General features: G+C 48.7%; 1 protein-coding gene and 9 non-coding genes across 11 annotated transcripts in view; 9 read left to right on the forward strand and 1 right to left on the reverse strand.

Annotated features, from left to right (window-relative positions):
* TRNAN-GUU (transfer RNA asparagine (anticodon GUU)) lies at positions 1-74 on the forward strand. The gene has a single exon. It is a non-coding gene; the product is annotated as a tRNA-Asn (tRNA).
* A 265-nt stretch (positions 75-339) lies between these two features.
* TRNAN-GUU (transfer RNA asparagine (anticodon GUU)) lies at positions 340-414 on the forward strand. The gene has a single exon. It is a non-coding gene; the product is annotated as a tRNA-Asn (tRNA).
* Positions 415-682: 268 nt separating this feature from the next.
* On the forward strand, positions 683-756 carry TRNAN-GUU (transfer RNA asparagine (anticodon GUU)). Its single transcript has one exon. It is a non-coding gene; the product is annotated as a tRNA-Asn (tRNA).
* A 264-nt stretch (positions 757-1,020) lies between these two features.
* Positions 1,021-1,094, forward strand: TRNAN-GUU (transfer RNA asparagine (anticodon GUU)). Its single transcript has one exon. It is a non-coding gene; the product is annotated as a tRNA-Asn (tRNA).
* A 268-nt stretch (positions 1,095-1,362) lies between these two features.
* Positions 1,363-1,436, forward strand: TRNAN-GUU (transfer RNA asparagine (anticodon GUU)). Its single transcript has one exon. It is a non-coding gene; the product is annotated as a tRNA-Asn (tRNA).
* A 266-nt stretch (positions 1,437-1,702) lies between these two features.
* On the forward strand, positions 1,703-1,776 carry TRNAN-GUU (transfer RNA asparagine (anticodon GUU)). The gene has a single exon. It is a non-coding gene; the product is annotated as a tRNA-Asn (tRNA).
* Positions 1,777-6,931: 5,155 nt separating this feature from the next.
* Positions 6,932-7,005, forward strand: TRNAN-GUU (transfer RNA asparagine (anticodon GUU)). The gene has a single exon. It is a non-coding gene; the product is annotated as a tRNA-Asn (tRNA).
* Positions 7,006-7,273: 268 nt separating this feature from the next.
* Positions 7,274-7,347, forward strand: TRNAN-GUU (transfer RNA asparagine (anticodon GUU)). Its single transcript has one exon. It is a non-coding gene; the product is annotated as a tRNA-Asn (tRNA).
* Positions 7,348-7,623: 276 nt separating this feature from the next.
* On the forward strand, positions 7,624-7,697 carry TRNAN-GUU (transfer RNA asparagine (anticodon GUU)). The gene has a single exon. It is a non-coding gene; the product is annotated as a tRNA-Asn (tRNA).
* Positions 7,698-14,278: 6,581 nt separating this feature from the next.
* The window catches only part of LOC149353647 (cholesterol 7-desaturase nvd 1-like), a 37,247-nt gene continuing 27,554 nt past the window's right edge, over positions 14,279-23,971 (reverse strand). For both annotated transcript variants that reach the window (XM_089577383.1, XM_089577382.1), the window contains exons 4-6: positions 18,023-18,211; positions 16,335-16,939; positions 14,279-14,572 (exon numbers count right to left, since the gene is read on the reverse strand). In XM_089577383.1, coding sequence (XP_089433509.1) covers positions 14,408-14,572; positions 16,335-16,939; positions 18,023-18,211 — 959 coding nt within the window. In that variant the 3' untranslated portion in view covers positions 14,279-14,407. The remainder of the gene's footprint in view (positions 14,573-16,334; positions 16,940-18,022; positions 18,212-23,971) is intronic.

Genomic DNA, 23,971 nt, shown 5'->3' on the forward strand with positions numbered 1-23,971 from the left:
GCCTCCGTGGCGCAATCGGCTAGCGCGTTCGGCTGTTAACCGAAAGGTTGGAGGTTCGAGCCTTCCCGGGGGCGACCCTGTCGTTTTAATTTTTTCTCTCATCCCCCCCCCCTCTCTCTTTTTCTTTTTAGTAGTCAGCGCATCTCCTCACCTCATGTTTTGCCGTTGTTTTCGTCTCCGTCTTCTTCTCTCCCTGTCCACCTCTTCAAAAATGACAATGCTCTCGTCCTGTGCTTCTGCCTTTTTTTGCATCCCGCTGCCTTCAGTTGGATAACGAACGGTAACCAAGTTGCCCAGATTGCTAAACTTCTGCAGTCGAACTCTGGTCTACAAGTGTCCGCCTCCGTGGCGCAATCGGCTAGCGCGTTCGGCTGTTAACCGAAAGGTTGGAGGTTCGAGCCCCCCCCGGGGGCGACCCTGTCATTTTTATTTTTTCTCTCATCGCCCCCCCCCCCTCTCCCTTTTTCGTTTTAGTAGTCAGCGCATCTCCTCACCTCATGTTTTGCCGTTGTTTTCGTCTCCGTCTTCTTCTCTCTCTGTCCACCTCTTCCAAAATGACAATGCTGTCGTCCTGTGCTTCTGCCTTTTTTTGCATCCCGCTGCCTTCAGTTGGATAACGAACGGTAACCAAGTTGCCCAGATTGCTAAACTTCTGCAGTCGAACTCAGGTCTACAAGTGTCCGCCTCCGTGGCGCAAACGGCTAGCGCGTTCGGCTGTTAACCGAAAGGTTGGAGGTTCGAGCCCTCCCGGGGGCGACCCTGTCATTTTTATTTTTTCTCTCATCCCCCCCCCTCTCTCTTTTTCTTTTTAGTAGTCAGCGCATCTCCTCACCTCATGTTTTGCCGTTGTTTTCGTCTCCGTCTTCTTCTCTCCCTGTCCACCTCTTCAAAAATGACAATGCTCTCGTCCTGTGCTTCTGCCTTTTTTTGCATCCCGCTGCCTTCAGTTGGATAACGAACGGTAACCAAGTTGCCCAGATTGCTAAACTTCTGCAGTCGAACTCTGGTCTACGAGTGTCCGCCTCCGTGGCGCAATCGGCTAGCGCGTTCGGCTGTTAACCGAAAGGTTGGAGGTTCGAGCCCTCCCGGGGGCGACCCTGTCATTTTTATTTTTTCTCTCATCGCCCTCCCCCCCTCTCCCTTTTTCGTTTTAGTAGTCAGCGCATCTCCTCAGCTCATGTTTTGCCGTTGTTTTCGTCTCCGTCTTCTTCTCTCCCTGTCCACCTCTTCAAAAATGACAATGCTCTCGTCCTGTGCTTCTGCCTTTTTTTGCATCCCGCTGCCTTCAGTTGGATAACGAACGGTAACCAAGTTGCCCAGATTGCTAAACTTCTGCAGTCGAACTCTGGTGTACAAGTGTCCGCCTCCGTGGCGCAATCGGCTAGCGCGTTCGGCTGTTAACCGAAAGGTTGGAGGTTCGAGCCCTCCCGGGGGCGACCCTGTCATTTTTATTTTTTCTCTCATCGCCCCCCCCCTCTCCCTTTTTCGTTTTAGTAGTCAGCGCATCTCCTCACCTCATGTTTTGCCGTTGTTTTCGTCTCCGTCTTCTTCTCTCTCTGTCCACCTCTTCCAAAATGACGATGCTGTCGTCCTGTGCTTCTGCCTTTTTTTGCATCCCGCTGCCTTCAGTTGGATAACGAACGGTAACCAAGTTGCCCAGATTGCTAAACTTCTGCAGTCGAACTCTGGTCTACAAGTGTCCGCCTCCGTGGCGCAATCGGCTAGCGCGTTCGGCTGTTAACCGAAAGGTTGGAGGTTCGAGCCCTCCCGGGGGCGACCCTGTCATTTTTATTTTTTCTCTCATCCCCCCCCCCTCTCTCTTTTTCTTTTTAGTAGTCAGCGCATCTCCTCACCTCATGTTTTGCCGTTGTTTTCGTCTCCGTCTTTTTCTCTCCCTGTCCACCTCTTCAAAAATGACAATGCTCTCGTCCTGTGCTTCTGCCTTTTTTTGCATCCCGCTGCCTTCAGTTGGATAACGAACGGTAACCAAGTTGCCCAGATTGCTAAACTTCTGCAGTCGAACTCTACTCTACAAGTGTCCGCCTCCGTGGCGCAATCATTCTACTTCCGGCCACCGAGCGTGACGGACGCAGGATCATGAGCTCCAGCGGAGCGGCGATAGCGGCCCTTTCCAGCCGCGGAAACAGGCTCGAGGACAATGAAGATAGCGACTATCAGATTATTCTGCCAACTTTGCCCACCGGACGCGTTGTTTTTAACACGCTTTTTTTGCACGGCGATGTGCGGGTTAGGCCATACAGGGTCGAGGATTTCCGCGACGCCCTTGCCAACGTTGGTGCGCTCCCCGACGTGTTGGCGTTGGGGGCGTATCAGATCAACCATGTGTGGGCTGTCACCTTAACCAGCACAGAAGCAACAAAGAAGCTGGCGGCGTTCAAGGAACTGGAAGTTAAAGGTCGCCGCTGCCTCATCATCGATCCCGAAGACCAACAAGTGAAGCTGCGACTCCGCTGGATGTTGCACGGCGTGGCAGATGATGACATCCGGACGGCCTTTGCGGCTTTTGGGAACGTGACCGAAGTGACCCGGGAGAGGTGGCGAGTTCAAGGCGTCAAGGAGAAGGGGTCCACCACGAGGGCGGTGCTCCTGAAATTGAATCCGGGCATCAAGGTAGATGACTTACCGCACCAGCTGCGAGTCGCCGGGGAATTAGCCCTTGTCGTTGTGCCTGGGCGGGCGATGCAGTGCTTACGCTGTCGAGGCACGGGACACGTCCGCCGCGAATGTAAGGTGCCCCGATGTTCGAAATGTAGGCGCTACGGACATGAGGAGGCTGACTGTGTGCTCACGTACGCTTCGGCCGCGGGACCTGGAACGAGGGAGCGGTCGGCAGAGCTCACTATGGACGTAGTCGAGGCAGAGGAGGCGGCAAAGGGAACCGGAGAAGAGCGTACGCAGGCACAGGAGACAGACTCGTCGGTAGACTCCCCTCGAGACATCAATGCTGCCAGCGGTGCGGGGAGGAGTGACGCTACACCTGACCTCCCTAGGTCCGAGGAAGAGACGTCACCTCAGCCGGCAGACGACATGGAGCAGGATAACGGTGAGGAGCACCCGGACACCAGCGGTACTCGTTCGCCAAGCGTCACAGCCCCAGCCAAGCGACCCCACACACAGACAGATCTCGAAGGTGACAAGGCAACAGTCCCCGGTGTCGACGAGCCGCCAGCAAAAACAGTCCAACCCCGGCGGTCCACACTACGTCCGCGGCCAAACCTTTCTTCGGAGAGGCGTGCAGCGGACAAAGCGCCCCCGCTGCCAGTTCAGCCGCTCGCACCAGACGGAGGCGGTTCCAACGACGGCGTCTAGCCGCGCGCTAGACGAGGAAGGTAAGCACCATGCTCTCGGTCTATTCACCCTTTATGAAAATGGCGCCTGAAACCCCTTTGAGTGTAGCCACGTTAAATGTCAGGGGATTGGCAGCCAAAAAGAAGCAGAGCCAAGTACACCGCCTGCTAAGTGACCATGATATCGACGTGCTTGCCGTACAAGAAACAAAGGTTGATGGGGAGGAAGAGACCGGGAGCATGGTGCAACGTTTCACGGCTAGATTTTACGCCATTGTGAGCCACGCGGTAGGGACATCGGCTGGGTGTGTATTGTTTGTCAAAAAGCGGCCCGGACTGATTGTACAGGCTCACTACTCATGTCTGTCAGGACGGTGTGTTGTAGCCGATTTTGCATATTCCAATGCTGAGTGGCGCATTATTTGTGTGTATGCCCCTAACATGGTTGAGGAAAGAGCAGTGTTTTTCGAGAATGTTATGCAGCAGTTAAGTACGGAGAGGCAGGTTCTAATGCTGGGCGATTTCAACTGTGTACTGAATGCTCGGGACAAAACCAGCACACGCGGCTTCAGAGACAAGAGTACTGATGTGTTGTGCCAGTTAACTAGCGAGTGGAATATGGAAGATGTGGCTGAGTACCTGGGGGGAGCGCGCGCCGTACATTACACGCACTTCCAAGGTGCGAGCCACGCGCGCCTTGACAGAATTTATGTGTCGCTGGATTTGATTCCCGTATGTAATGAATACCAAGTTGTGCCCATGACATTCACGGATCACTGCTTAGTGAAATGCGTATTCGGCACCAGAAAACGAAGGAATGCATTTAGCTGGAAGTTATGGAAATTTAACAACAAATTGCTCAGTGATGAAGCCTTTAGACAGGTTGTACTAAATGAACTCATTAAAGTAAGGCCGGGCACATTGTACGAAATCTGGAAGCAATGGGAGATGTGCAAAGAACAGATTAAAATAAAGGCCATTGATAGGTCCAGTTGCCTGCGGTATCAGGAGAAAATTAAAGAAACCCAGCTAAAGGCTTTGCTGGAAAAACTACATGAGCAAGAATGTAAGGCACCCGGCAAATGGATAGAAGATATTAGGAAAATAAAAGAACAGCTTGCGTTGATGGAAGAAGACAGATACCAAGGAGCGTTAGTGAGGGCAAGGGCGGAAAGCTGGAGCATGGGCGAGACGCCCTCGAAAAGAGCACTGGCATTAGAAAAGGCTCATGCAGAGAAAAATCATATTGATAAGATTGCATGGGGTGGCATGTTATCGTCAGATGACGAACATATCAGACAAGGCTTCTTCCAATATTATCAGCAGCTTTTTAACAAACAGGACGTCGACATAAACTTGTTCAAAGAAAAGTTTCTTAAGGCTATGCCACGACTAGACGAGGACACGAAGAAAAGATTAGAGATGCCAATCACAGAACTCGAGGTCGAAAAAGCAATCGATAGTTTAAATATGGGAAAGTCGCCTGGGCCAGACGGCTTAAGTGCAGCTTTCTATAAGGGGTTTAAGAACGAAATAGCGCCAATATTGACTGCGTTGTACCAAGAAGCCTACGAAATAAACAGATTGCCGCTGTCATACGGGTTATCTTACACTATTCTAATTCCCAAGACAAATAACGAGGAAAAGCTCCAGCAGGTCACAGCTTACAGGCCAATTTCCTTGACTAATGTCGATTATAAAATTTTAATGAAAGTGCTAGCAAGGAGGCTGCAGTCAGTAATTCAGGATATTGTCGGCCCTCATCAAACGTGCGGGATAAAGGGGAGATCAATTATGACTAACATACACACGGCAAGATCGGTTCTGGAGTGTTGTGATCTGACTAATGAATGTGTGGCCATCCTCCAACTAGACCTCGAAAAAGCATTTGACTGTGTCGCCCACGAAATTTTGCTCAGTATTCTGGACCACGCGAATGTAGGTTCCGTAATTCGAGAGGGCGTGGCCATGGCGTACCGCAGCTGCACTACGAGATTAATTATAAACAAGAGTCTGGGGGCCCCCATTCGGGTGCAACGTTCGGTACGCCAGGGCTGCCCCCTCAGTCCACTTTTGTTTGCCATTTACATAGAGACACTATGTTTGAACATTATTAAGAACGAGGCTGTTCAAGGTTTTAGGTTGCAGGCAGCTGAAGTCAAGTTGCTTGCGTACGCGGATGACCTAGCGGTGTTTGCTGTGAATCAGCAGAGCATACGGGAGGCTGTTGTGTCAGTTGACAGTTTCAGGAAGGCAACCGGAAGTAAAGTGAACTGGGCAAAGTGCCAGGGACTTTGGCATGGGGGTTGGCCATCAACCCCAGATCTTTTTGCAAATGTGACTTGGGTAACTATCCCCCCAAAATACCTAGGAGTGCCACTAAATTGCTACCGGGACAGTGATGCATATTGGAAAGAACAAGCGAACGAACTACGGGAAAAATCAGATAGATGGAAGGGGGCACATTTATCAATCTTTGCGAGAGCGACGGTGTGTAACTTGTTCTTTTTAAGCAAACTGTGGTACGTCATGCAAGTGTTGCACTGTTCCCGGGCAAATGTACAGAAGATACATCGCATTTTAGCTGTTTTTGTTTGGTCCTCGACCTGGGAACGGTGCAGACGGACGAATTTGTTTAGACGTGTGAAAGATGGTGGCCTTGGGTAAAGTGTACTAGAATATAGTCTAGTTCACTTTACCTTGGGCTAGGACATCTGTTTCTGCGCCAGCTTGTAAACAGGTTTTTCTTTTTTAGAGATGTGCGTGACCCTTTTTTGAGAACTATGTGTCAACTAAGGTTGACCCGTGTTTTGCCTGATTTTGTTGTGGGAACAAATTATTTTTCCGGAAGAACTTTAGGTTACTTCAGAGAAGTTGCTGATAGCGTTAAATTTCTTGTTGTGCGTTTTTCGAGAGAATATTTAAGTGACGTGAAGCGGAAAAAGCTATACGCAGATCTGTGTGATGTTGTTTTTCCAGTGCCCATGTACAGAGCTTTGTACGATGGAGGCCACGGAGGGGATGTTCTGAAAAGAGTAAAAAGAATGCAAGTACAGGCAGGAACCAAAACTTTCTTCTTCAAGTTGCATACCGAGACACTATCAGTTAAAGGGTTTTTGGAGGGAAGGGGTTTATTCCTACCGTGGGGTTCGCATTGCCTAATATGCAAGTGCCCCGAAACAATAGACCATGTGTTTCTTCACTGTTGGGAGGGTGTGTTTTTTTGGGACGTTTTGCAACGAACACTTAAAAGAGAACTGCCGCTTCATCCCCACGGTATCAGATATTTGGCAATTGAAAACCTGGACGGGTTCCCGTTTGATCAGGTAATGCTCTGGGGCCTCCATAGTATATGGCGCTCCAGAATGGCGGGGTATTACTGCGACTCTGACGCTAGACCAGCCCGCATGTATTTTCGGGAAAATGTACGTAGATTTGTGGAAGTGATGAAACTGCAAGCATGTGTACCCGATTGGCTACCCAGGATGGAAAATTTGACTCTGTTGAGAGAATTTTAAACTTGACATGGCCAGCCAGGAAGATCTGGCAGGTTGCTGGTTTTCAAAGTTTGGTGTCTGTATTTTTGTGTTGTTTTCTTGAAGGCAATAAAGAAAAAAAAAAAAGCCTCCGTGGCGCAATCGGCTAGCGCGTTCGGCTGTTAACCGAAAGGTTGGAGGTTCGAGCCCTCCCGGGGGCGACCCTGTCATTTTTATTTTTTCTCTCATCGCCCCCCCCCTCTCCCTTTTTCGTTTTAGTAGTCAGCGCATCTCCTCACCTCATGTTTTGCCGTTGTTTTCGTCTCCGTCTTCTTCTCTCTCTCTGTCCACCTCTTCCAAAATGACGATGCTGTCGTCCTGTGCTTCTGCCTTTTTTTGCATCCCGCTGCCTTCAGTTGGATAACGAACGGTAACCAAGTTGCCCAGATTGCTAAACTTCTGCAGTCGAACTCTGGTCTACAAGTGTCCGCCTCCGTGGCGCAATCGGCTAGCGCGTTCGGCTGTTAACCGAAAGGTTGGAGGTTCGAGCCCTCCCGGGGGCGACCCTGTCATTTTTATTTTTTCTCTCATCGCCCCCCCCCCCCCCCCCCCTCTCCCTTTTTCGTTTTAGTAGTCAGCTCATCTCCTCACCTCATGTTTTGCCGTTGTTTTCGTCTCCGTCTTCTTCTCTCTCTGTCCACCTCTTCCAAAATGACAATGCTCTCGTCCTGTGCTTCTGCCTTTTTTTGCATCCCGCTGCCTTCAGTTGGATAACGAACGGTAACCAAGTTGCCCAGATTGCTAAACTTCTGCAGTCGAACTCTGGTCCACAAGTGTCCGCCTCCGTGGCGCAATCGGCTAGCGCGTTCGGCTGTTAACCGAAAGGTTGGAGGTTCGAGCCCTCCCGGGGGCGACGCTGTCGTTTTTATTTTTTCTTTCATCCCCCCCCCCCTCTCTCTTTTTCGTTTTAGTAGTCAGTGCATCTCCTCATGTCATGTTTTGCCGTTGTTTTCGTCTTTTCTTCTCTTTCTGTCCACCTCTTCCAAAATGACAATGCTGTGTGACAACGCTTTCGAGAACTGACCTACCCGCACTATATTGAGTTCGCTTGCTTTGAGCAAATAATTTCTAATCACGAATGCGGCGAAACGGATCAGGAAGACAGGTGGCATGCATCACCTGAACTTGTCTAAAGCAGCAGAAGCTTATCCTCTTCGGCTACAGAATGGTACGACCCTTTCACAAATTTGCTGACAAAGTACGCTGTCAGTTCCTGACATGTATTCACCTATTTATCAAGTAGAAAAACAAAAGCCTAGCCTTCTGTGCACGATAATCTTGCCACCTACGAAGCGAACGACAAGGCTTCTCTTCACATCCAATGTTTTGTACACGGGGACTCAAAGGGCGGGGCTATGCACATCAGCTATGCACATCAAACAGGTGTACACCTTGGAAGTACCGGGGCGAAATTGATTAAGGAATTAAGGGAATGGGGCACGATTACGATACTTTGCAATCAGTTATTAGAGCGCAGCTGAAACTCGTGGATATTAAGATACCCTGTAATCGTAATCTTAAACGCGCCGTCCATGCAGAAGCGCTCGTCGACGTCGAAAAAAATCCAGCTTTGAAAGCTGCTTTAACGCCTCAGACAGAAAATAACAAGCACAGAGCATCACTGAATCTGAGAAACAACCCACAGCGGCTGTGCGTCAGTAAGGCAGTACCGAGTACACAGTAAAAAAATTTGCACCCTGATAGGTGTAACGCTAATGACTGAACCCTTCCCACGCTCTTATTTTTTTTTAAATGGTGCGCTGAGCACGTTGGCGCCTTTAATGCACCCATGCACCCTTCAAAGGTGCACCGGTGCAAGGGTGTTTAGCTCCTTCGGGTGCAAGGGTGCGTAAGGGTGTACGGGTGTTCATTGACTTGTTGAACAACATTGCGGTAGTTCAATCATGCGTGCTTTTGAGATGATGTGAGCTATTCGAGCTTTTCATTAAATGATAGCTGCAGCCTTGATGCGAGCAGCTATGACTGCGATTTGCGCTCCCATAATTACCTGAATTACTTTAACTGAACTGCTAAGCATCACTGACTCCAGATAGCGGCTTGCTGAAATAGAGATCTAAACTTGGAGAACGTATGCGCGGCATGGCAAGTAAGTTTTGCCCGCAGCAATGGTGTCTTCTGTGTTGAAATGTCACCTCGGTAGCTTTGTATGACTCATTCCAGTGACGCTTATACGTGTTTTCGTTCCTCTGGCAGAAATACGTGGCACATCACAACATTGTGTTATCCTGCGAGCTGGTTTTGTTGCTGCCTGCCGAACTTCACCTAGTGCGTTCACCGATAAGAAAAGAATGACTGAGCGTGGTATAAATAGCTTCCTTAACCAACTTCTCTGTCTTCTTCGCGCAGTTCCTACGTTCGTGAAGACAAAAACCTGGACTTGCAATGAGCTCCTGGGCTGTGTTCATCTGGTACCACGCCGACGGGGAATAGCCCTCGTATGACACCTCGGCGGATGTGCTGGAGGCGAGCGTGGAACGTGATACCTCCTGGCGCTTCGAGCACTGGGTCCGTGGCCCCATTGAGGACATTGCCGAAAATGGTGGAGACCTGGCCCATTTCAACTAGATACATTCGGCGAACGGCCAGGTCAATGGTGCCGAGTAAAGAAAGAACCAGGGCGTGTCTTGGATGGGTCTCATTTTTAAGCATCCCTAGTCACCCAGTTGGAGCGGCGAAAAGCACGTCGGCACGGCAACCCTCAACTCGTATATCTCTGTCCTCGTTTGGAAGCCCGACTTTCTCCGACATCATGTCACAACCCACACAGTAAGTTCGCGCGACCTCTCTCAGGTAGCAGTAACTCCTAGATGCATGCCCACGGAGAGCGTGCTGCATGCCTGCTCCCCTAAACTGTCGAGTTCGCTGTCTGCTTCACGAGACTCCTGCGCGCTCGGCACCAGCTGAAACGAATAGTGATGGTGAATCTTTAAGGTTTAAAACCAGCTCTTCGGAGTGCAGTGAAACTATGCCAATACCTGAGCCAAAGACGCCATAAAGCCTTCAGCGTTAACAGCTTTGTACTACGCTAGCGCGCCAACAGTAGCCGCTTTCATCTTGTCTTCATACGAGCAATGGAACATCGTTGAGACACGTGGGCTCTACACGGCGCTTTATGATGCGACAAATTACTTTGCAGCCCTGGTGACCTCATCAGCTTCCGTTTTTACTGTCGAAGCATTGCCAGAGTCACGATGCGAAAATGCCGTTGTCTGTCTTTATCCTCGGACAGTAAAGCCTCTTTACTCTGCAGGACTAGGGGGCTTTCATCGAACCACCCCCAACTTCTATCTACCTCCCCAACCCACCCTGCCCACCTTCACCCTCCAGAGGTACTACCTACCGCCCGTCTCTCCACTCCAATCCTACCCTCCAGAAGCGCCACTGCCACACACCATCAATGCACTATACCTACACCCTCCACAAGATGCCCACCTATCCGAAGTACACGCTGCAGCAAAACAAAAAAGCGACGGCAAATTTTTTTATCTAACACTAAATTTGACACACGGCATAATAGGTGCTGTCAATAAGTAACGTTATGAGGCGTTGCAAAAAAGCGTATGCAGTCCGGTCATGTGTAAAAAGTCGCATAAACTTCGAGTATAAATTTTTCCGTTCACCACAAGTAGAAATGAGAGCAATCAGTGGAAGACAGGCCTGCCTTTCGAAGAACACGAGCGCGCGCGGGGGAAGTTGCTGAGCATGGCCACAGTAGGGGCTGTACAGTGGTGAAGCTTCAAGGTTTGGAAGTGGTTCTTCGGAGCGCAATGCAACTGCACCAGTACCCGAGCAAGAGCCGCCATTAATATCTGGACATCACGGTACTATACTCTGTTGGCGTCCTAATGGCAGCACCTGCCGTCTCCATATAAAACCCTACAGCATAGTCGAGATCGCGAACTTTATATGGCGGTTTATGGACTGACAAATTAGTGTTCAACCGTAGTACAGAAGCTTGACCTCAGCAGCCTTTTTTTTTACTTCTTCACTTCACTTCAATTTATTCACCTTAAAGACCCCATTCAGGGGGTAATACATAAGGGGTGGGTTAATATATTCAACAATAATAAATACATGGCATTGCAGTATGATACAAGTGGTTACAGCGGATAAGAATGAAGATGGTCACGTGATGGCGGCAACATCGGCGGGGAGGGCATTCCAGTCAACAATGGTTCGGGGAAAAAAGGAACCTGAAAAAGTTGCAGTTTTACTGTACTGCGTTAGTAGTATACTTCTGCTTATTTGAAAAAAGCCATGGTCTGTGCTCGTGTTCGAAGCCTCCACCCCACCGCGCCTCTAGCGAATCAGGGTACCTTCCAGGCCCGGAGGGTGCTCAGAAGTTTCCGCTCCCGGACCACCCTTCCATGGGTGAACCTCCGCTTACCCGCCTATAAAAATGCATTCCCTCTCACAAGCCTCCACCCAGCAGAAACGCCTCCTTTCACCAGCCTTCACAACCTCCAGAAGCGAACTGCGAAATTGAATTCAAAGGCGCAATGTCAAGGCCGTCATTGTGAAAGTGAAATGTAGTACAGCGAATATCCTTAAAACAGATTTGTCGTATTAGATCGCATCTCGACTTCGCATTTTTTAACACTATGCATGCCCCGTCGGCAATTTTTGTTCGCGTTGAGGGGTAATTTAGCGCGTTTAAGGGGTATATTTTAAAAAGTGTCTGATGTGCCATGAACCAAATTTGAGGTAAGGCAAAATTTAAGCGCCCAGAAACAATGAAGAGAAAATAGTCAAGACAAGCAAATGCCGAAGAACTTCGCATGAGTCGCAAAGCATTAATGCTAACCTAAGTTGCTGCCTTACAAGGAAGCACTGCCTTCTGTACACCTTCTGTACAGAAACTGAGCAGAAGCTTCAGGTGCATGTACAGATTCTGTAAATGCGCCTAAAGAAAGAAACAGTGGTGCATGTCTAACATATATAGCACAGGATGGATACGCCACCATGGAATACGTGAATATAAATCGGAACACTGTGGCGTGCCATGCGGTAAAACCGTGTGGTTACTCCTGAAACAAAAATAGGACTGGGAGATGAACAACTTATGAGCTGTTCTTGTCACCCAGCTTTTTCGTCGTTTTCACTGGCCGCGGTGGCTCAATTGCTTTGGTGTTCGGCTGCTTATCCCTAGGTAGCGGGTTCCATCCCGGCCGCGGAGGCCGTATTTCGATGCAGTCGAAATGCAAAAACGCCTCTGTGTTGTGCGATGTCGCGCGCTTTGAAAAACCCCGGGTGTGGAAATTAATCCGGAGCCCTCCACTGCGGCATCCCTCATAGCCCAAGTCTTGATTCGGAATGTTAAACGCCGCAATTCACAATTTTCATCTCGTTTTTGCACCTTCGTTAGGCAAGCCGCCATTACTCTGTTTAAATAAACTTCGAGAGGTCGTGTCAGGTTTCGACGTTGAAATCTGAAGTACTTGACCTCTATAGCCGTTTAGTTGGGCCCTATTCTAAAGATGCTACTAGAAGCGCATAGGTCGAGGTTGGGACGTCGCCTTAAATCGTTTCCTGACCGCTCATAACATGTAGATAGCTCGTGGTAGAGAAAGGCCCGGCAGATGGCTTCATGAGATACACAAAGTCAAAAGGGGAGACGAGACAAGTCCTCTTGTCAAACGCGTTGACAAGCACCCTGAGACTTTCCTCTTCCTTGTTCACTCTGTGTATGTAGACATATCTAGGTACACGGAAAAAAATAAAAATTCACTTACGATGAATGTGCGCATTCAGCGTTTCCTCTTCCTATTTTCATGTTAATTTTTTTCCCCATTTGTCATCCCGCTGTCGTACAGAGTAGCCTGCACTGAACGGTGACGAAACCGGCCTATTATTATTCCGGTGTTTTGCTTCCCTGGTGAACTTGGAGGAGCATAGAGAGAGCAGGAACCAAAAATGTCAGATGTAACCGTTCGCCCGCGTTGATATGTTTTTCTTCTTCACAACGATCTCTTGCTCTCTCTCCTTTTTGCATTGTTAATTTTCTTCAATGTACATCGCTTAGATTTCATGGAGAAACGCACGGCGGTACTCGAGGCCCACAACAGTAGGTACTTTCTATTGCTTGCACATACCGTCTGTAGCAAAAGTTTGCAGTCCACCGCGGCATAGAAATGAACGGCGCGGTGAGTTATAAACTTTTGCAACAGACGGTACAAACTTCGCACGCGCAGCGTCTGTAAGCACAGCAGACGCTGTAGCTTGGCGTCAAATACGGAGAAATGCACTTTGAAACCTACATAAAGATAACAAGATGTATGCCGCTGAGTACCTTGACACCTGCCCCTGGTATGACACAAGTTCCACACTTTCCACCTTTCGTGGAGGCTCAATTGACTAACGTTTCCTTGGAAGATCAGCTGAACCTCATCGGCCAGGTTCGTGAAGCAGCTCAACACACTGGAGTTTTGGAATTAAGACTCCACCCCTCCGTTCGTCGAGCAACCTTATGACCAGTTTCTCAATGAAGTTTATTCTATCTCTCTCTATCACACGCGTACCAACAATATATTCTAGAAGACGACGCGTTTCTGGAGTGAGCACCAGAGAATATTTTTACTACGCATCATGCGTAAATGCATTCTGAAAGGAATTCAACCCTTTATCGACAGTTGTGATGTGCACAGTCCCAAAAAGGGTGTTTTTGAGTGCAGTGCGTCCACGTGGGAACGTCGAGCGTGTCAGCCGCGCAGCGTGGAGGGGGTGCTCACGCAAGGGGTGGCGGCGGCAAAGGCGAAGATGAGGAACTGTTGCATGGCAACAAGAGCGGAAGGCTGGCGTATTGCTCGGTGCGAGGTGTTGAGGGAAGCCGCGGAGGAGGATACGTGGCACTTAAGTGCGGAGACGGCCACCGACGGACGGCAGATATGTGCGGCCGTGGGCCTCCCTTGGGTCTCCATTGCTTGGCCTCCTTCTTTCTTTACCATCGTGCCTATCACTCGTCGCTGTATCACCCAGCGCCTATTTACCAGCCGCCCATCTCCTGTGGCCGTTGGCGTCCAACCTACTGCTGCTCTGGTGTCGTCCGCCGTTTCGCCTTCACTCCGCCGGCAACCTCGAACCTGCGGCGCTGGGCACGCCGGCGCCTCATTTCCGGCCTTTTGGACTGCGTGGCGTCGTCGCCGCTCCCTGCACTACACCATTCCTTCGCCGGGGACGTTCGCTGGACGGTGAACCCTTTCTTTAGCTACTAGTTCCGAGCGAGGGCTTGGTTATGCATGTTATCATTTTTTTTAATATATTTTTCTTGCTTTTTGATGAATACGGCTTCGCCGTTGCTCGTTTTTGCCTTGTGTTTTATATTAAACCTGCACACGAAAGCTACACAACTATGTGCGTGCGTGCGTGCGTGCGTGCGTGCGTGCGTGCGTGCGTGCGTGCGTGCGTGCGTGCGTGCGTGCGTATACACCCAGCCTATTAGATAGAAAAACGCTTTGTTGATGACCAAGTCCCAAATAGTTGAATACGCTTCACTTCAGTTTGTCTTCTCCAGGTCACGTTAGCCTAGCACGGGCTCCAGGCTAGTTACCACTGCAAACTGTGTTCTCGGACGTCCTGCCACGTGGGGCTGTTAGCGCTGTAGAACTGCTCGTACCACCTCCGGAATATTGGGAGTCCGTTCTCCTCCTTGACGAGGCTCGGGTTCTTGAGAACGATCTTGTTCGCCATGATTATGAAGTCCCTTTCCAGCTGTAAAAGATTTTAAGCAACTATGTAAACATACAATAAGCAACACCAATTACTTGCACTAAGTGGCCGCATGCAATACTGCTTCCGTTTAACTCTTGTTGCGCCCACCAATTTTTCTTTAAAGTTACTCCGGAAATTCAATGTGTGGTTGTTCCTGAGCCCTCTATGGCCTTTTGCTGCTTATTGACCCTCCCCGGAGGTTTGACGTTGGGACAGAACCTCCCACTACATGAAGTGTCACCGTGTATAACGGGCAGCTAACCGCCGCTGTATGGGGGGCTGCTTCCGTTCATGCTGCACACCTTGCCCGCGCTGGCACTGCTCTTACATTCTTTTCAGCGTTTTCGCAGCTTGGATGAGTGGCGCAAGACACCAGTAGTGTGCAGATGTCGATAATGGCTGTTCGCTTCAATGCCATCCTGCCAGTTGACCCGTGCATGGCGAACATTGAGTCAACGGCGGTAAGCTAAAAAAAAACAAATAGACAAAAATCAAACTCGCATACCATGAGAACGCTTACTAACACACGGTACGGTCTCCGCGTGCTTCTCGTGCGCCACACGGCGGCGACCAGCGTTCTAAGCAAAGCAGGAGCCGTGAGTTGAATAGACCAAATGGTGGTAGCGGTCACTGATTCGTTACGCAATATACATATACAGAGGAGGGGTCATTTTTCATGGCGTGGCCAAGGCTCTGAAGAAACTGATGCACTTGATGCTGTTGAAAAGGAGGCCTCATTGTTCACAGTTGCCAAGTTCAAGCCGGGTGTTTTCCTCATTTAACATTTTAAACATCTAAAATCCCGCAGAACTTCTATTTAGCCAGTCCTGATGCGTAAAAAAAAACACGAATGGCATGATCTTCTCAGCGATATCTTCACTGCGAAAGTGAGTGCCGCGATGTGAACAAAGCGAACGAAATCCGAAATTTCCGCGGAGGAGTGCGTGTTTTGAACACCGCGCGCTTCAAAGCTTTCTTCTACAGGCGGTTGAGACGGCACGCTAATCTAGGTGCTGCATCAGCCACTACCAGCGCGTCTGAGCAGACGCAGCCTTGTGTATTTTTAGTGCTCCTTGCACTTCGTGTGCAACACAGGAAAAAAAAGCCCACAATGACAGGCGCTAGCAATGATTCCGCCACTTGTGGTTCTTTTCAGCGGTCTACATATTTTATGATTAGCTTCAGGAAAGTCCATAATAGCTTAAATACTATTTGTTACCCTTTTTTAACATTCACTGAACCTGCCTATGACGACGCGGTGATTAGCAACGACGTTTTACGAGTATTGTTACAATAACCAAGCACGCTCAGTGTGATGTGCTGTAGGCTCCTTACAATTATGCACTCTCGCTGATGCCAAGACTTTGTTACCGATAGGTTGATAGGATGTGTTCGCGATGGGTTGAGGCATTTCCACACTTGCGCACTTAATAGACATCCGTTGGAGAATGTCAGTTAAGAGCCAGAGAGAAAAGCGAATTGAAGTAAGGATTCTTCATTCATCACAATGTTTCGCCCTTTACGTCCCCTCTTCCCTTTTTGTCCCACTGCAGGGCAGCCAACCAGACTGTTTTGTCTGCTAACTCCCTGCCTTTTCTTGATTCTCATTTCTGTCTCTTGCCGTTCCTTACACCATGGAGGATTACGCTGTGTTCCCTACATCACACTGCCTGTTCATCTTACTGTAGTAACATATGACTTGTCAAGAGCGATACTGTTGATGATTCTGAATTTGGGGATGTTCTGAAACATAAGCGCTCACCATGTTTGCGAATCCAACTTCCATCCCCGTGCACACCACCCATGCGAATAGACCAGGCTTGGCGAATGTTCGGTGCACAATGTGCTGACTAAAGGGTCCCTCAGGGGTCGTCGACATGACGGACACGAAATGGCCGAACACCGTCTTGGAGTGCACTATGGCGAGGTACGGGCCAAACTGCAAGATGGTGCCGCGACATCGCAGGAGCCGAGGTCTCCAGCCGAAGAGGGACATGTCGAAAGTGAATGGTGTGCACGCACTGAAGCCTTTGGGCTCCCAGGATGCTTCCCAAAACACAGAGAGGAAGCGGCTTCTCCAGGAGCCGGGCGTGGCCGCCTGACGCTCGTACTCGTCGGCGGACAGCAGCCAGGACGCCTGGTGGACGCAGTTGAGGTGCGCTGTGTCCGCCACGTTCTCAGCGATGTCCTGGACATGGCCGTAACTGGTCGTCTCGAAGCTCGACATCTGTTTAAAAGAACCGCTGCTCAGCTCGGCGATATCTTCGAGCACCCACTCGGGTTGTTCGCCGTCAGCGTGGAACCATACGAAGATCAGCCCGTACTTTTCTCGGCAGGTCCAGGTTTTCACTTTGGTGAACGTTGGAACTGAAGAAACGAATAGAATGAGACGCTAACGAAAAATATATATATAATTCTACTTTTGCAGCGATAGCTGTTAAGAGCGCGTTTGCCGGTCCTGCGGCGTCGTTGGTGTAACACAAAGGAGAAACAAGGAGCACAGGAGAGTGGTGCCGTTCGCCGCACTACGAATTCCTGCCGTCCTTTTTGCGCAGCGGTGTGAACTATAGTGCCTGCGCCGTACGTGACCCTAACAAAGAGGGCGCCACTACGTTTCACGGCAAACGGTACATTTACTACCGCAGCTATCTGTCGCTGAATGCCGCGTTAGGCGGGCGTGGTAACCGTCGGCGAGTTTTTGGTATTCGGTGTAGCAGTTATCACGGGGAACGAACTTGGTAAAGTATTATTTGGGTGCAGTGAACATCCCGGCCTATTAGGATATTTTTCGCTAAGTGCGTTCGTATCAATATATACACTGTGGGGTTTACCGTACAGAAGCGACACGTGGGCTATGAGGGCACGCCTTAATGGAGGGCTTCGAATTAATTTAAACCACCTGGGGTTCTCTAGCGTGCGCTGACACCGCATAGCCGACGGGCGTCTTCGTATTCCGCCTCAATCGAAATACGGCTGCCGTGGCTGGGATCGAAAGAGAAACCTCGGAATCAGCTTTCAAATGCCAGAATCACTTAGCCACCAAGGCGGGACCCGCGTTCATAGAAATCACAAGTACGAAAAAATTGAGTTTCAAAATTGGCTTTCAGAACAGTTAAAGGGCGTAGTAATGATCCCACTTTTGGTGGTGACCAGGGTTAAAATAACACTGACGTTTGCCTTTTAACTTTATTATTGAAACTGTTTACAGCAATCAATGACTATCACGCAGACATTGACCGCACGATCACCTGACTGAGCCTCCAGTGCCCAACGTCAGTTGCAACACTCAAGACTGGGCTTGCAGGATTAACTGCAATAATACGCTCATGGAAGTCATCGAACCTAAACGCACACATTTAGGATTGAATAAAAATATACGCCGCAAGCAGGCAGGGAACCAAAAATAAATACAGAGCAACAATCTTGATGTTCGGTGCAATCAGTACGTACTCTTGCTGACGTAGGGCACGTGCGCGCATGCCCCGGTGTCCGCCTGGAACCTCCACCCGTGGAAGGGGCACTCGATACAGTCCCCCACCACGCGGCCCATGACCCCCAGGTGGGCGCCCAGGTGAGGGCAGTACGCGTCCATCACGTGGGCCACGCCGTCCTCGGTGCGGAAGACCACCAGGTCCTTTCCTAAACACGACCGAAAAAAAGTCTAGCGTGAAACGGAAGCAAAAATAGGAACGAAGACAGAATACCAAGGAATGGCGAAAATTGGCGTCTGACTTGGAAGCGAATATATACCGCGCATCTTTATTCTCTAGAGTTTTTAATGCCTGAAGCCGATACTTTGAGATCGCCATCTCAACACAGGAACAAGGCTGAATGGTGGGGCTTCTCGTGAGCCATGTTCAGAATTGAAAAACAAGCCTAAAAAGACACTACACAAGTCCGAGAAGAGCGCAGGAGAACAGATGGGATTCCAGCCGTTGTCATGCGCTCTCCGGCGTCTTGATAGTCTTGTTTGGCCTGTTTGCACCGACCGCTCTAAGATAGGAGAAAGTGGCGGCTTGAACTTCTACTTCATCAGAAGGCGGTCTTGGCAAGCGAGCAAAGACGCATTCAAATCTGGCGACCACGCCCAACCATGTAATATTCTTTTTTTTTTCTCTAGCATACAGCAAGAACCGGATGCATAAAATAAAATAGGGAAGAGTTTATATATGGGATAAGTACGACGTGGCAGTTGCAGGCTTGTGAATAGCTTTCTAGTTTTGGGATGGGAGGAGGACGGAAGAGTAGTGACATCATAGTTTATGCGCTGATATTATTCCATATGTTTCACTCCAAATGTCTTAACGCGTCTAGTTGCCGCTAAAAATAGCAAGCATGAAGCCTTCTCCAGTTAGCAAAACTGCTCCCGTCAGCATACGCCACGACATGGTGAAAAGTTATTGAAACGAGTCTAATGAACGATGCATATCTTCACATGCTAATAAATTAGGTCGTATTTTTTGTCTTCTTTTCGATGGCATCTGTTCTAGTTCTCGCCAGATTCAAAAGACTTCGAATATGTTCGAACTAACCGTGTCGTTAGTGTTTTATTTGCAGCATCAAACTGAGCATCAGATTTTTTGATCCGACATTTCTCACACCAAATATTCTAAAAGCAACGTTCAGAGGACAGCTAATCAAGGAAAGGAGGGGGAAACATCTGGCGGCGGAGCCGAGAGGAAAATAGTCAACCACATAGTTAATTCAATCGAGAGAACATGTTCCGAAGATCCCGGCTTGTGTTTAAATGCTAAGCGCAAACAAGTTAGCTTGCAGCATGGTTTCCCTGTCGTGATGAAGTTCCTGGTTTAACGCTGGCTATGAGACATTTCTACCTGTTGCCATAAGCATTTCGTCCTTGAAATGCTTTCTAAGTTCTATCGCACTGGGAAGTTCGCTGAACCGTGACGATGAGACGGCGTGGGAAGCGTGTGGTGATCCTGTCACGAATAAAAATTTGATCATCGATGCTAGCCTCTCTTGCCGTTCCATTCCTTCAACGCGTGAAGTTTTGCTCTCTACGGCGCTGTAGAAAATAATGAAGCCATGGATCTAGGATATTTTTCTGCAGTGGGAAAAAAAATTGTTCAAATAATACTTGTACACAGCTTTTTCACTTGAAGTTTAGAATAATTCGACACACTCTGCCCAGATTAGTAATTGTACCAAATGTTTCAGGGAAGCTTTCGAATAATTTTTAGAAATTAGCTTTGCGATGTAAGAAGACGCGTTTTCAGCAAAGCAATACCTGCGTTGGCAGACGTCAGAAAACCGGTGAATTATGTTAACTAGTAAGACGGCTACATAAATTCTAACTGCTAACGTTTTAAATACTATAGATAGGCACCTGGTTAGACAGGAAATGTGCGGCATCAGGAGCCAGCGCGGAAAGAGCAGCACCCTGAGCAGCCGGCCTTGGTCACTGCGCATGCGCTTTTGCCTCCGATTTGCCGGCTTTCAGCGGCAGCGCTTTCGGAAGTGCCGCGGCCACGTGCTCTCGTGTTCCCTTTCGTGCTGAGCGGCCCTGTACGTCTTTTTTCAAATGCCAGTAAAGTACGCGTAGGCAAGTAAAAAAGATTACCAGAACTGACAGATGACCAGAGCGGCGGAATCGAACCGCGGGGCGTAGCGATGTTAGAGAGACTGCCAGGGCATTCCCACGTTCACAGCAAGAGCAGGTCATCGCTATGCGCACGGCCGTTATTCTTTCCGCATTCTCGTCGTGAGAAGCGAAACATCTATTTTTATCACTCCATTAGCGCTTTACAGTCTGCAAGCCTTTCACGAAAGAAAGGGGAGAATAAGAATTTCCCTGTTCAAAGAATTTTCCCCTGCTAAACAGAAGAATGGGAGCATCCTGGAACTCTCGTTATCAGCGTGCTCTTGAACTGCAGCACCGTACGTTGCCGTTCGGTCGCTCCGGTGATCCTCATTTGCGCTAATATTTTTTCTGCTCACCACTGTACAAGCGAGAGGAAAAGCTGACGGACAGTAGATATTGCTAAAATGCGAAATTTTTCTAAAACGCGAATTGTTACTCACGCGTAAAACTTATTTCCAGAATTTTGACTGCAGAACACGGCATTCGCGAGCAACATGCCATCCAGTGAAAACGACAGCAGAGCTGGACTATTGGGAGCGTTTTATTGTACTTGCTCTAGAGTCTTGAGACGGGCCTTTGAAATAACCTTCACCGCTTGTCGTGCACGAACAGCATTCTGCCCGAGATCAATTCACGTTTATTTCTATATTCGCTGAGTATATATAACATACAGAGGTCGTCACAAAGGGGACCAGGCACACAGCCAGCCAGGTCTAATAGCCACGAGGAGGAGGAGGTAAACTTTATTGAAGAAGGGTTATTAGGCGTAGGTTAGGGTGATGTTCCCCTCCCCGCGCTGGGCTCCTCTTCAAGGCGGGACGCCAGGTGCCCGACCCACGATATCGCTCGGCTACCTCTTCGGCCCGCTCCGTGACTCGCAGTTGAACCTACGGGTCCCAGCTGAGCAGCGGCCTCCCACTGCGATTGGGTAGAGAGCTGCAGACTCTTCGATGGCTTGTCTGGACTAGATGAGTGTAGATTGTGTAGTACGTCTGCCTTTTGGTGCCCGCAGACTGACCAAAAAGGGCTGAACTGCTCTGGGAGCCATATGGAGTGCATGTACGTATTAAAGAAAGTGTGCGTTCGGAGCTGCCACCAATTGACTTGTGTTTTACTTATAGTTCTACGGTGTTCTGGGAAGATTTGTCTTCCTTTCTTGAATTGGGATGTAATTTCTTTGTAGGACGTCACTCGCTCCTTTGCCGACCTGAGCTCGGGGTAGCGCACCACTCGGTTAACTACGAATCCTCCGGCAAATAGGTGCGCAGCCTCGTCTCCAGGATGGTCAGAATGGGCGGGGACCCAGATAAATGTAATCTGGCAAGCTCTGGTGATTTTTTTGAAATTTTGATGGCTGCAGAGTGGGCCCTTGCTTTGGCAAAATTTCAAATTGTGGTTTTAGAGTCGCTGATGATGTATATGGCAGTGGCGGAGGTAATTCCTAAAGCTAAGGCAGCTTCTTCGGCCTCCTCCGGGAGTTTTGTTTTATCGATCGTCAGTGATGCAAGAGGATAACCTCGGTGATCGACGACTGCCAGGGAAAAGGCGTCTCTATCCGCATGTTCTGCCACGTCCACGTGCGCCGTGTCTTTTTGCACTGAAAATCTTTTGTTAAGTTTTTGTGCCCTAGTCAGGATGCATATTTCTCAGCAGACGATCGAATATTAAGGGCTCGTGCACGTGTCTTGGAATTGTCAAGGTGTGTGTACGGATTGTTTCATATTGCATTCCTGTTTCTTGGAGCGAGAGCTCCACTGCGCCATGTTTAGCCATGGTCATCGGGAGTTGGAGTTTGACCTTCAGCAGGAGGAGCGCCGGAGGCGTGGCTGTGACGTCAGGCCACGTGACTCATCGCAGCTGCAGCCGCCGCGCCATTGCTCCAACCGCGGTGCGTCGACCGCCGCTTCGCCAGATGTGATCATGTGATTATGCTCGTGACTCGGCGTTCACTTAAGCAGGCGACGCCGCTCTCGCATGCAGTTTCGCCATGCATGAAAGCGTGACTGATCATGTGCCTGGAACTCCCGCGAGGCCTTTCAAGCATCTAACCAAGCATAGCCAAGTCTAATGGAGCTTTCGCTCTAACTAGGTTTTGAAGAGTTAAACCACTGCCAATTTTTTCAGGATGAAACGTCCAGTTCCAGTGCATGATAGTCTTTAGTACAGTGCGGTGAGGTGTCCTTTCATCATTTCCGCTAAGGTGTTCTGAATTCGTAACTGTAGTAGTTTTTCATTTAGCGTATGAGAGGGCTATCCAGGTAGCACCGAACATTAAACTTTTTCAGATTTTCATGTTAGTTGCAGTACACGTTTATTGGTTTATTGGGGTTTAACGTCCCAAAGCGACTCAGGCTATGAGGGACTCCGTAGTGAAGGGCTCCGGAAATTTCGACCACATGGGATTCTTTAGCGTGCGCTGACATCGCACAGTACACGGGCCTCTAGAATTTCGCCTCCATCGAAATTCAGTCGCAGCAGCCGGGATCGAACTCGCGTCTTTTGGGTCAGCAGCCGGGCGCCGCAGCCATTGAGCCACCGCGGCGGGCTAGTTGCAGTAACGTTACAGTGACATTACAAGGTTATTTTAATGCTAAAAATATCAGATTACGTAATATGTTGTATCATAAACATTGTGCATAGTTTAACATTCAAAGTAAACGTGTTATTTCTTAGTTTAAAATGTTAATATAATGTTAAAGAATAATAAATAAAATTCTATGCTGTATCGCAAGCAGTACTTCAACGTTTAAATTAAACATTGTTTTAATATGATCTAAATGCAACGTTATCAAAATGCTAATATCATAGCTATGAAAAATCACAAACACATTTCAAGCACTTTGCAGTACTTTGAAGTCGATCTCTTAGATTGTTCCTGCCACAGAATGCATGCACTGCTTCAGTATTTCTTTGCAAACTTTTCCTATTAAACATTTACTTATACCACTCCTGGAGCACTCTTTTATAATCCTTTAACGATGTTTACATAACCTTGCCTCCATGGTATCTGCTCGGAGGTGATTGAGTTGCTTGTACGTATTGAATGCAGTGTGCTGCTGGACTCAAGTGTCGCCCTCTTTGTTGGTCTATGCAGAAAGTTAGGCACCTTCATAACTGGTGAACCTGCATGCTCTTGCAAAGTTTCTCTAACATTTTAAAGAAATAGTTAATCTATTTGCAACGTTTCAGAAACGTTGAAAAAAAAAAGACATCAAGAATTATATATTAACGTTTGAGGAAAACAAAAAAAAACTGACGTTGTTGCAACATTTCGCTGCTACTTGGTTATGTGCCAACTATACATATGACTTCAAGGAAGAGGAGGAAAGGCGAGGAGGTTAACGGATAGATGTAGCAAACTGGTTTCATCTACCGGTTAACCACCCCGCCGTTGCTCCTTCTCTTACTCCTCCTCCTCCTCATCCTCCTCTTCAAGGAAAACTTCTTAGGGAGCCAGAAAAACTCTGAAAGATGCCTGTTCGGAAGGACAGCTATCCTGCTATGTGCTCACTGGATGAGCTGGCACGCGTTGTTTTATAGGCGTGCATATTAACTGCGGAAGTAAGTGCAAACAAAAGTAAATTACACTCTATTTCTACAACTCTTGTGCTGTCCAGAATTCACTGACGCTGCATCACGCAAGCTGCACTCATATAGAGTCTGACGCACGTAAGCTGGAAGAACACAAAAAGCAAACTGCATACAATTTTTGTCCTCAGTTAAAATTGATTCTTTGGCTTCTTCTGTGTGTGGTAACGTTTGTCCGACTGTAAGAGACAAATTTATGACCGAGGAAA

The sequence above is a fragment of the Amblyomma mixtum genome, chromosome 3 (assembly GCF_055824585.1).
Source record: "Amblyomma mixtum isolate Tamu chromosome 3, ASM5582458v1, whole genome shotgun sequence".
In the NCBI taxonomy this organism is placed as follows: domain Eukaryota; kingdom Metazoa; phylum Arthropoda; class Arachnida; order Ixodida; family Ixodidae; genus Amblyomma; species Amblyomma mixtum.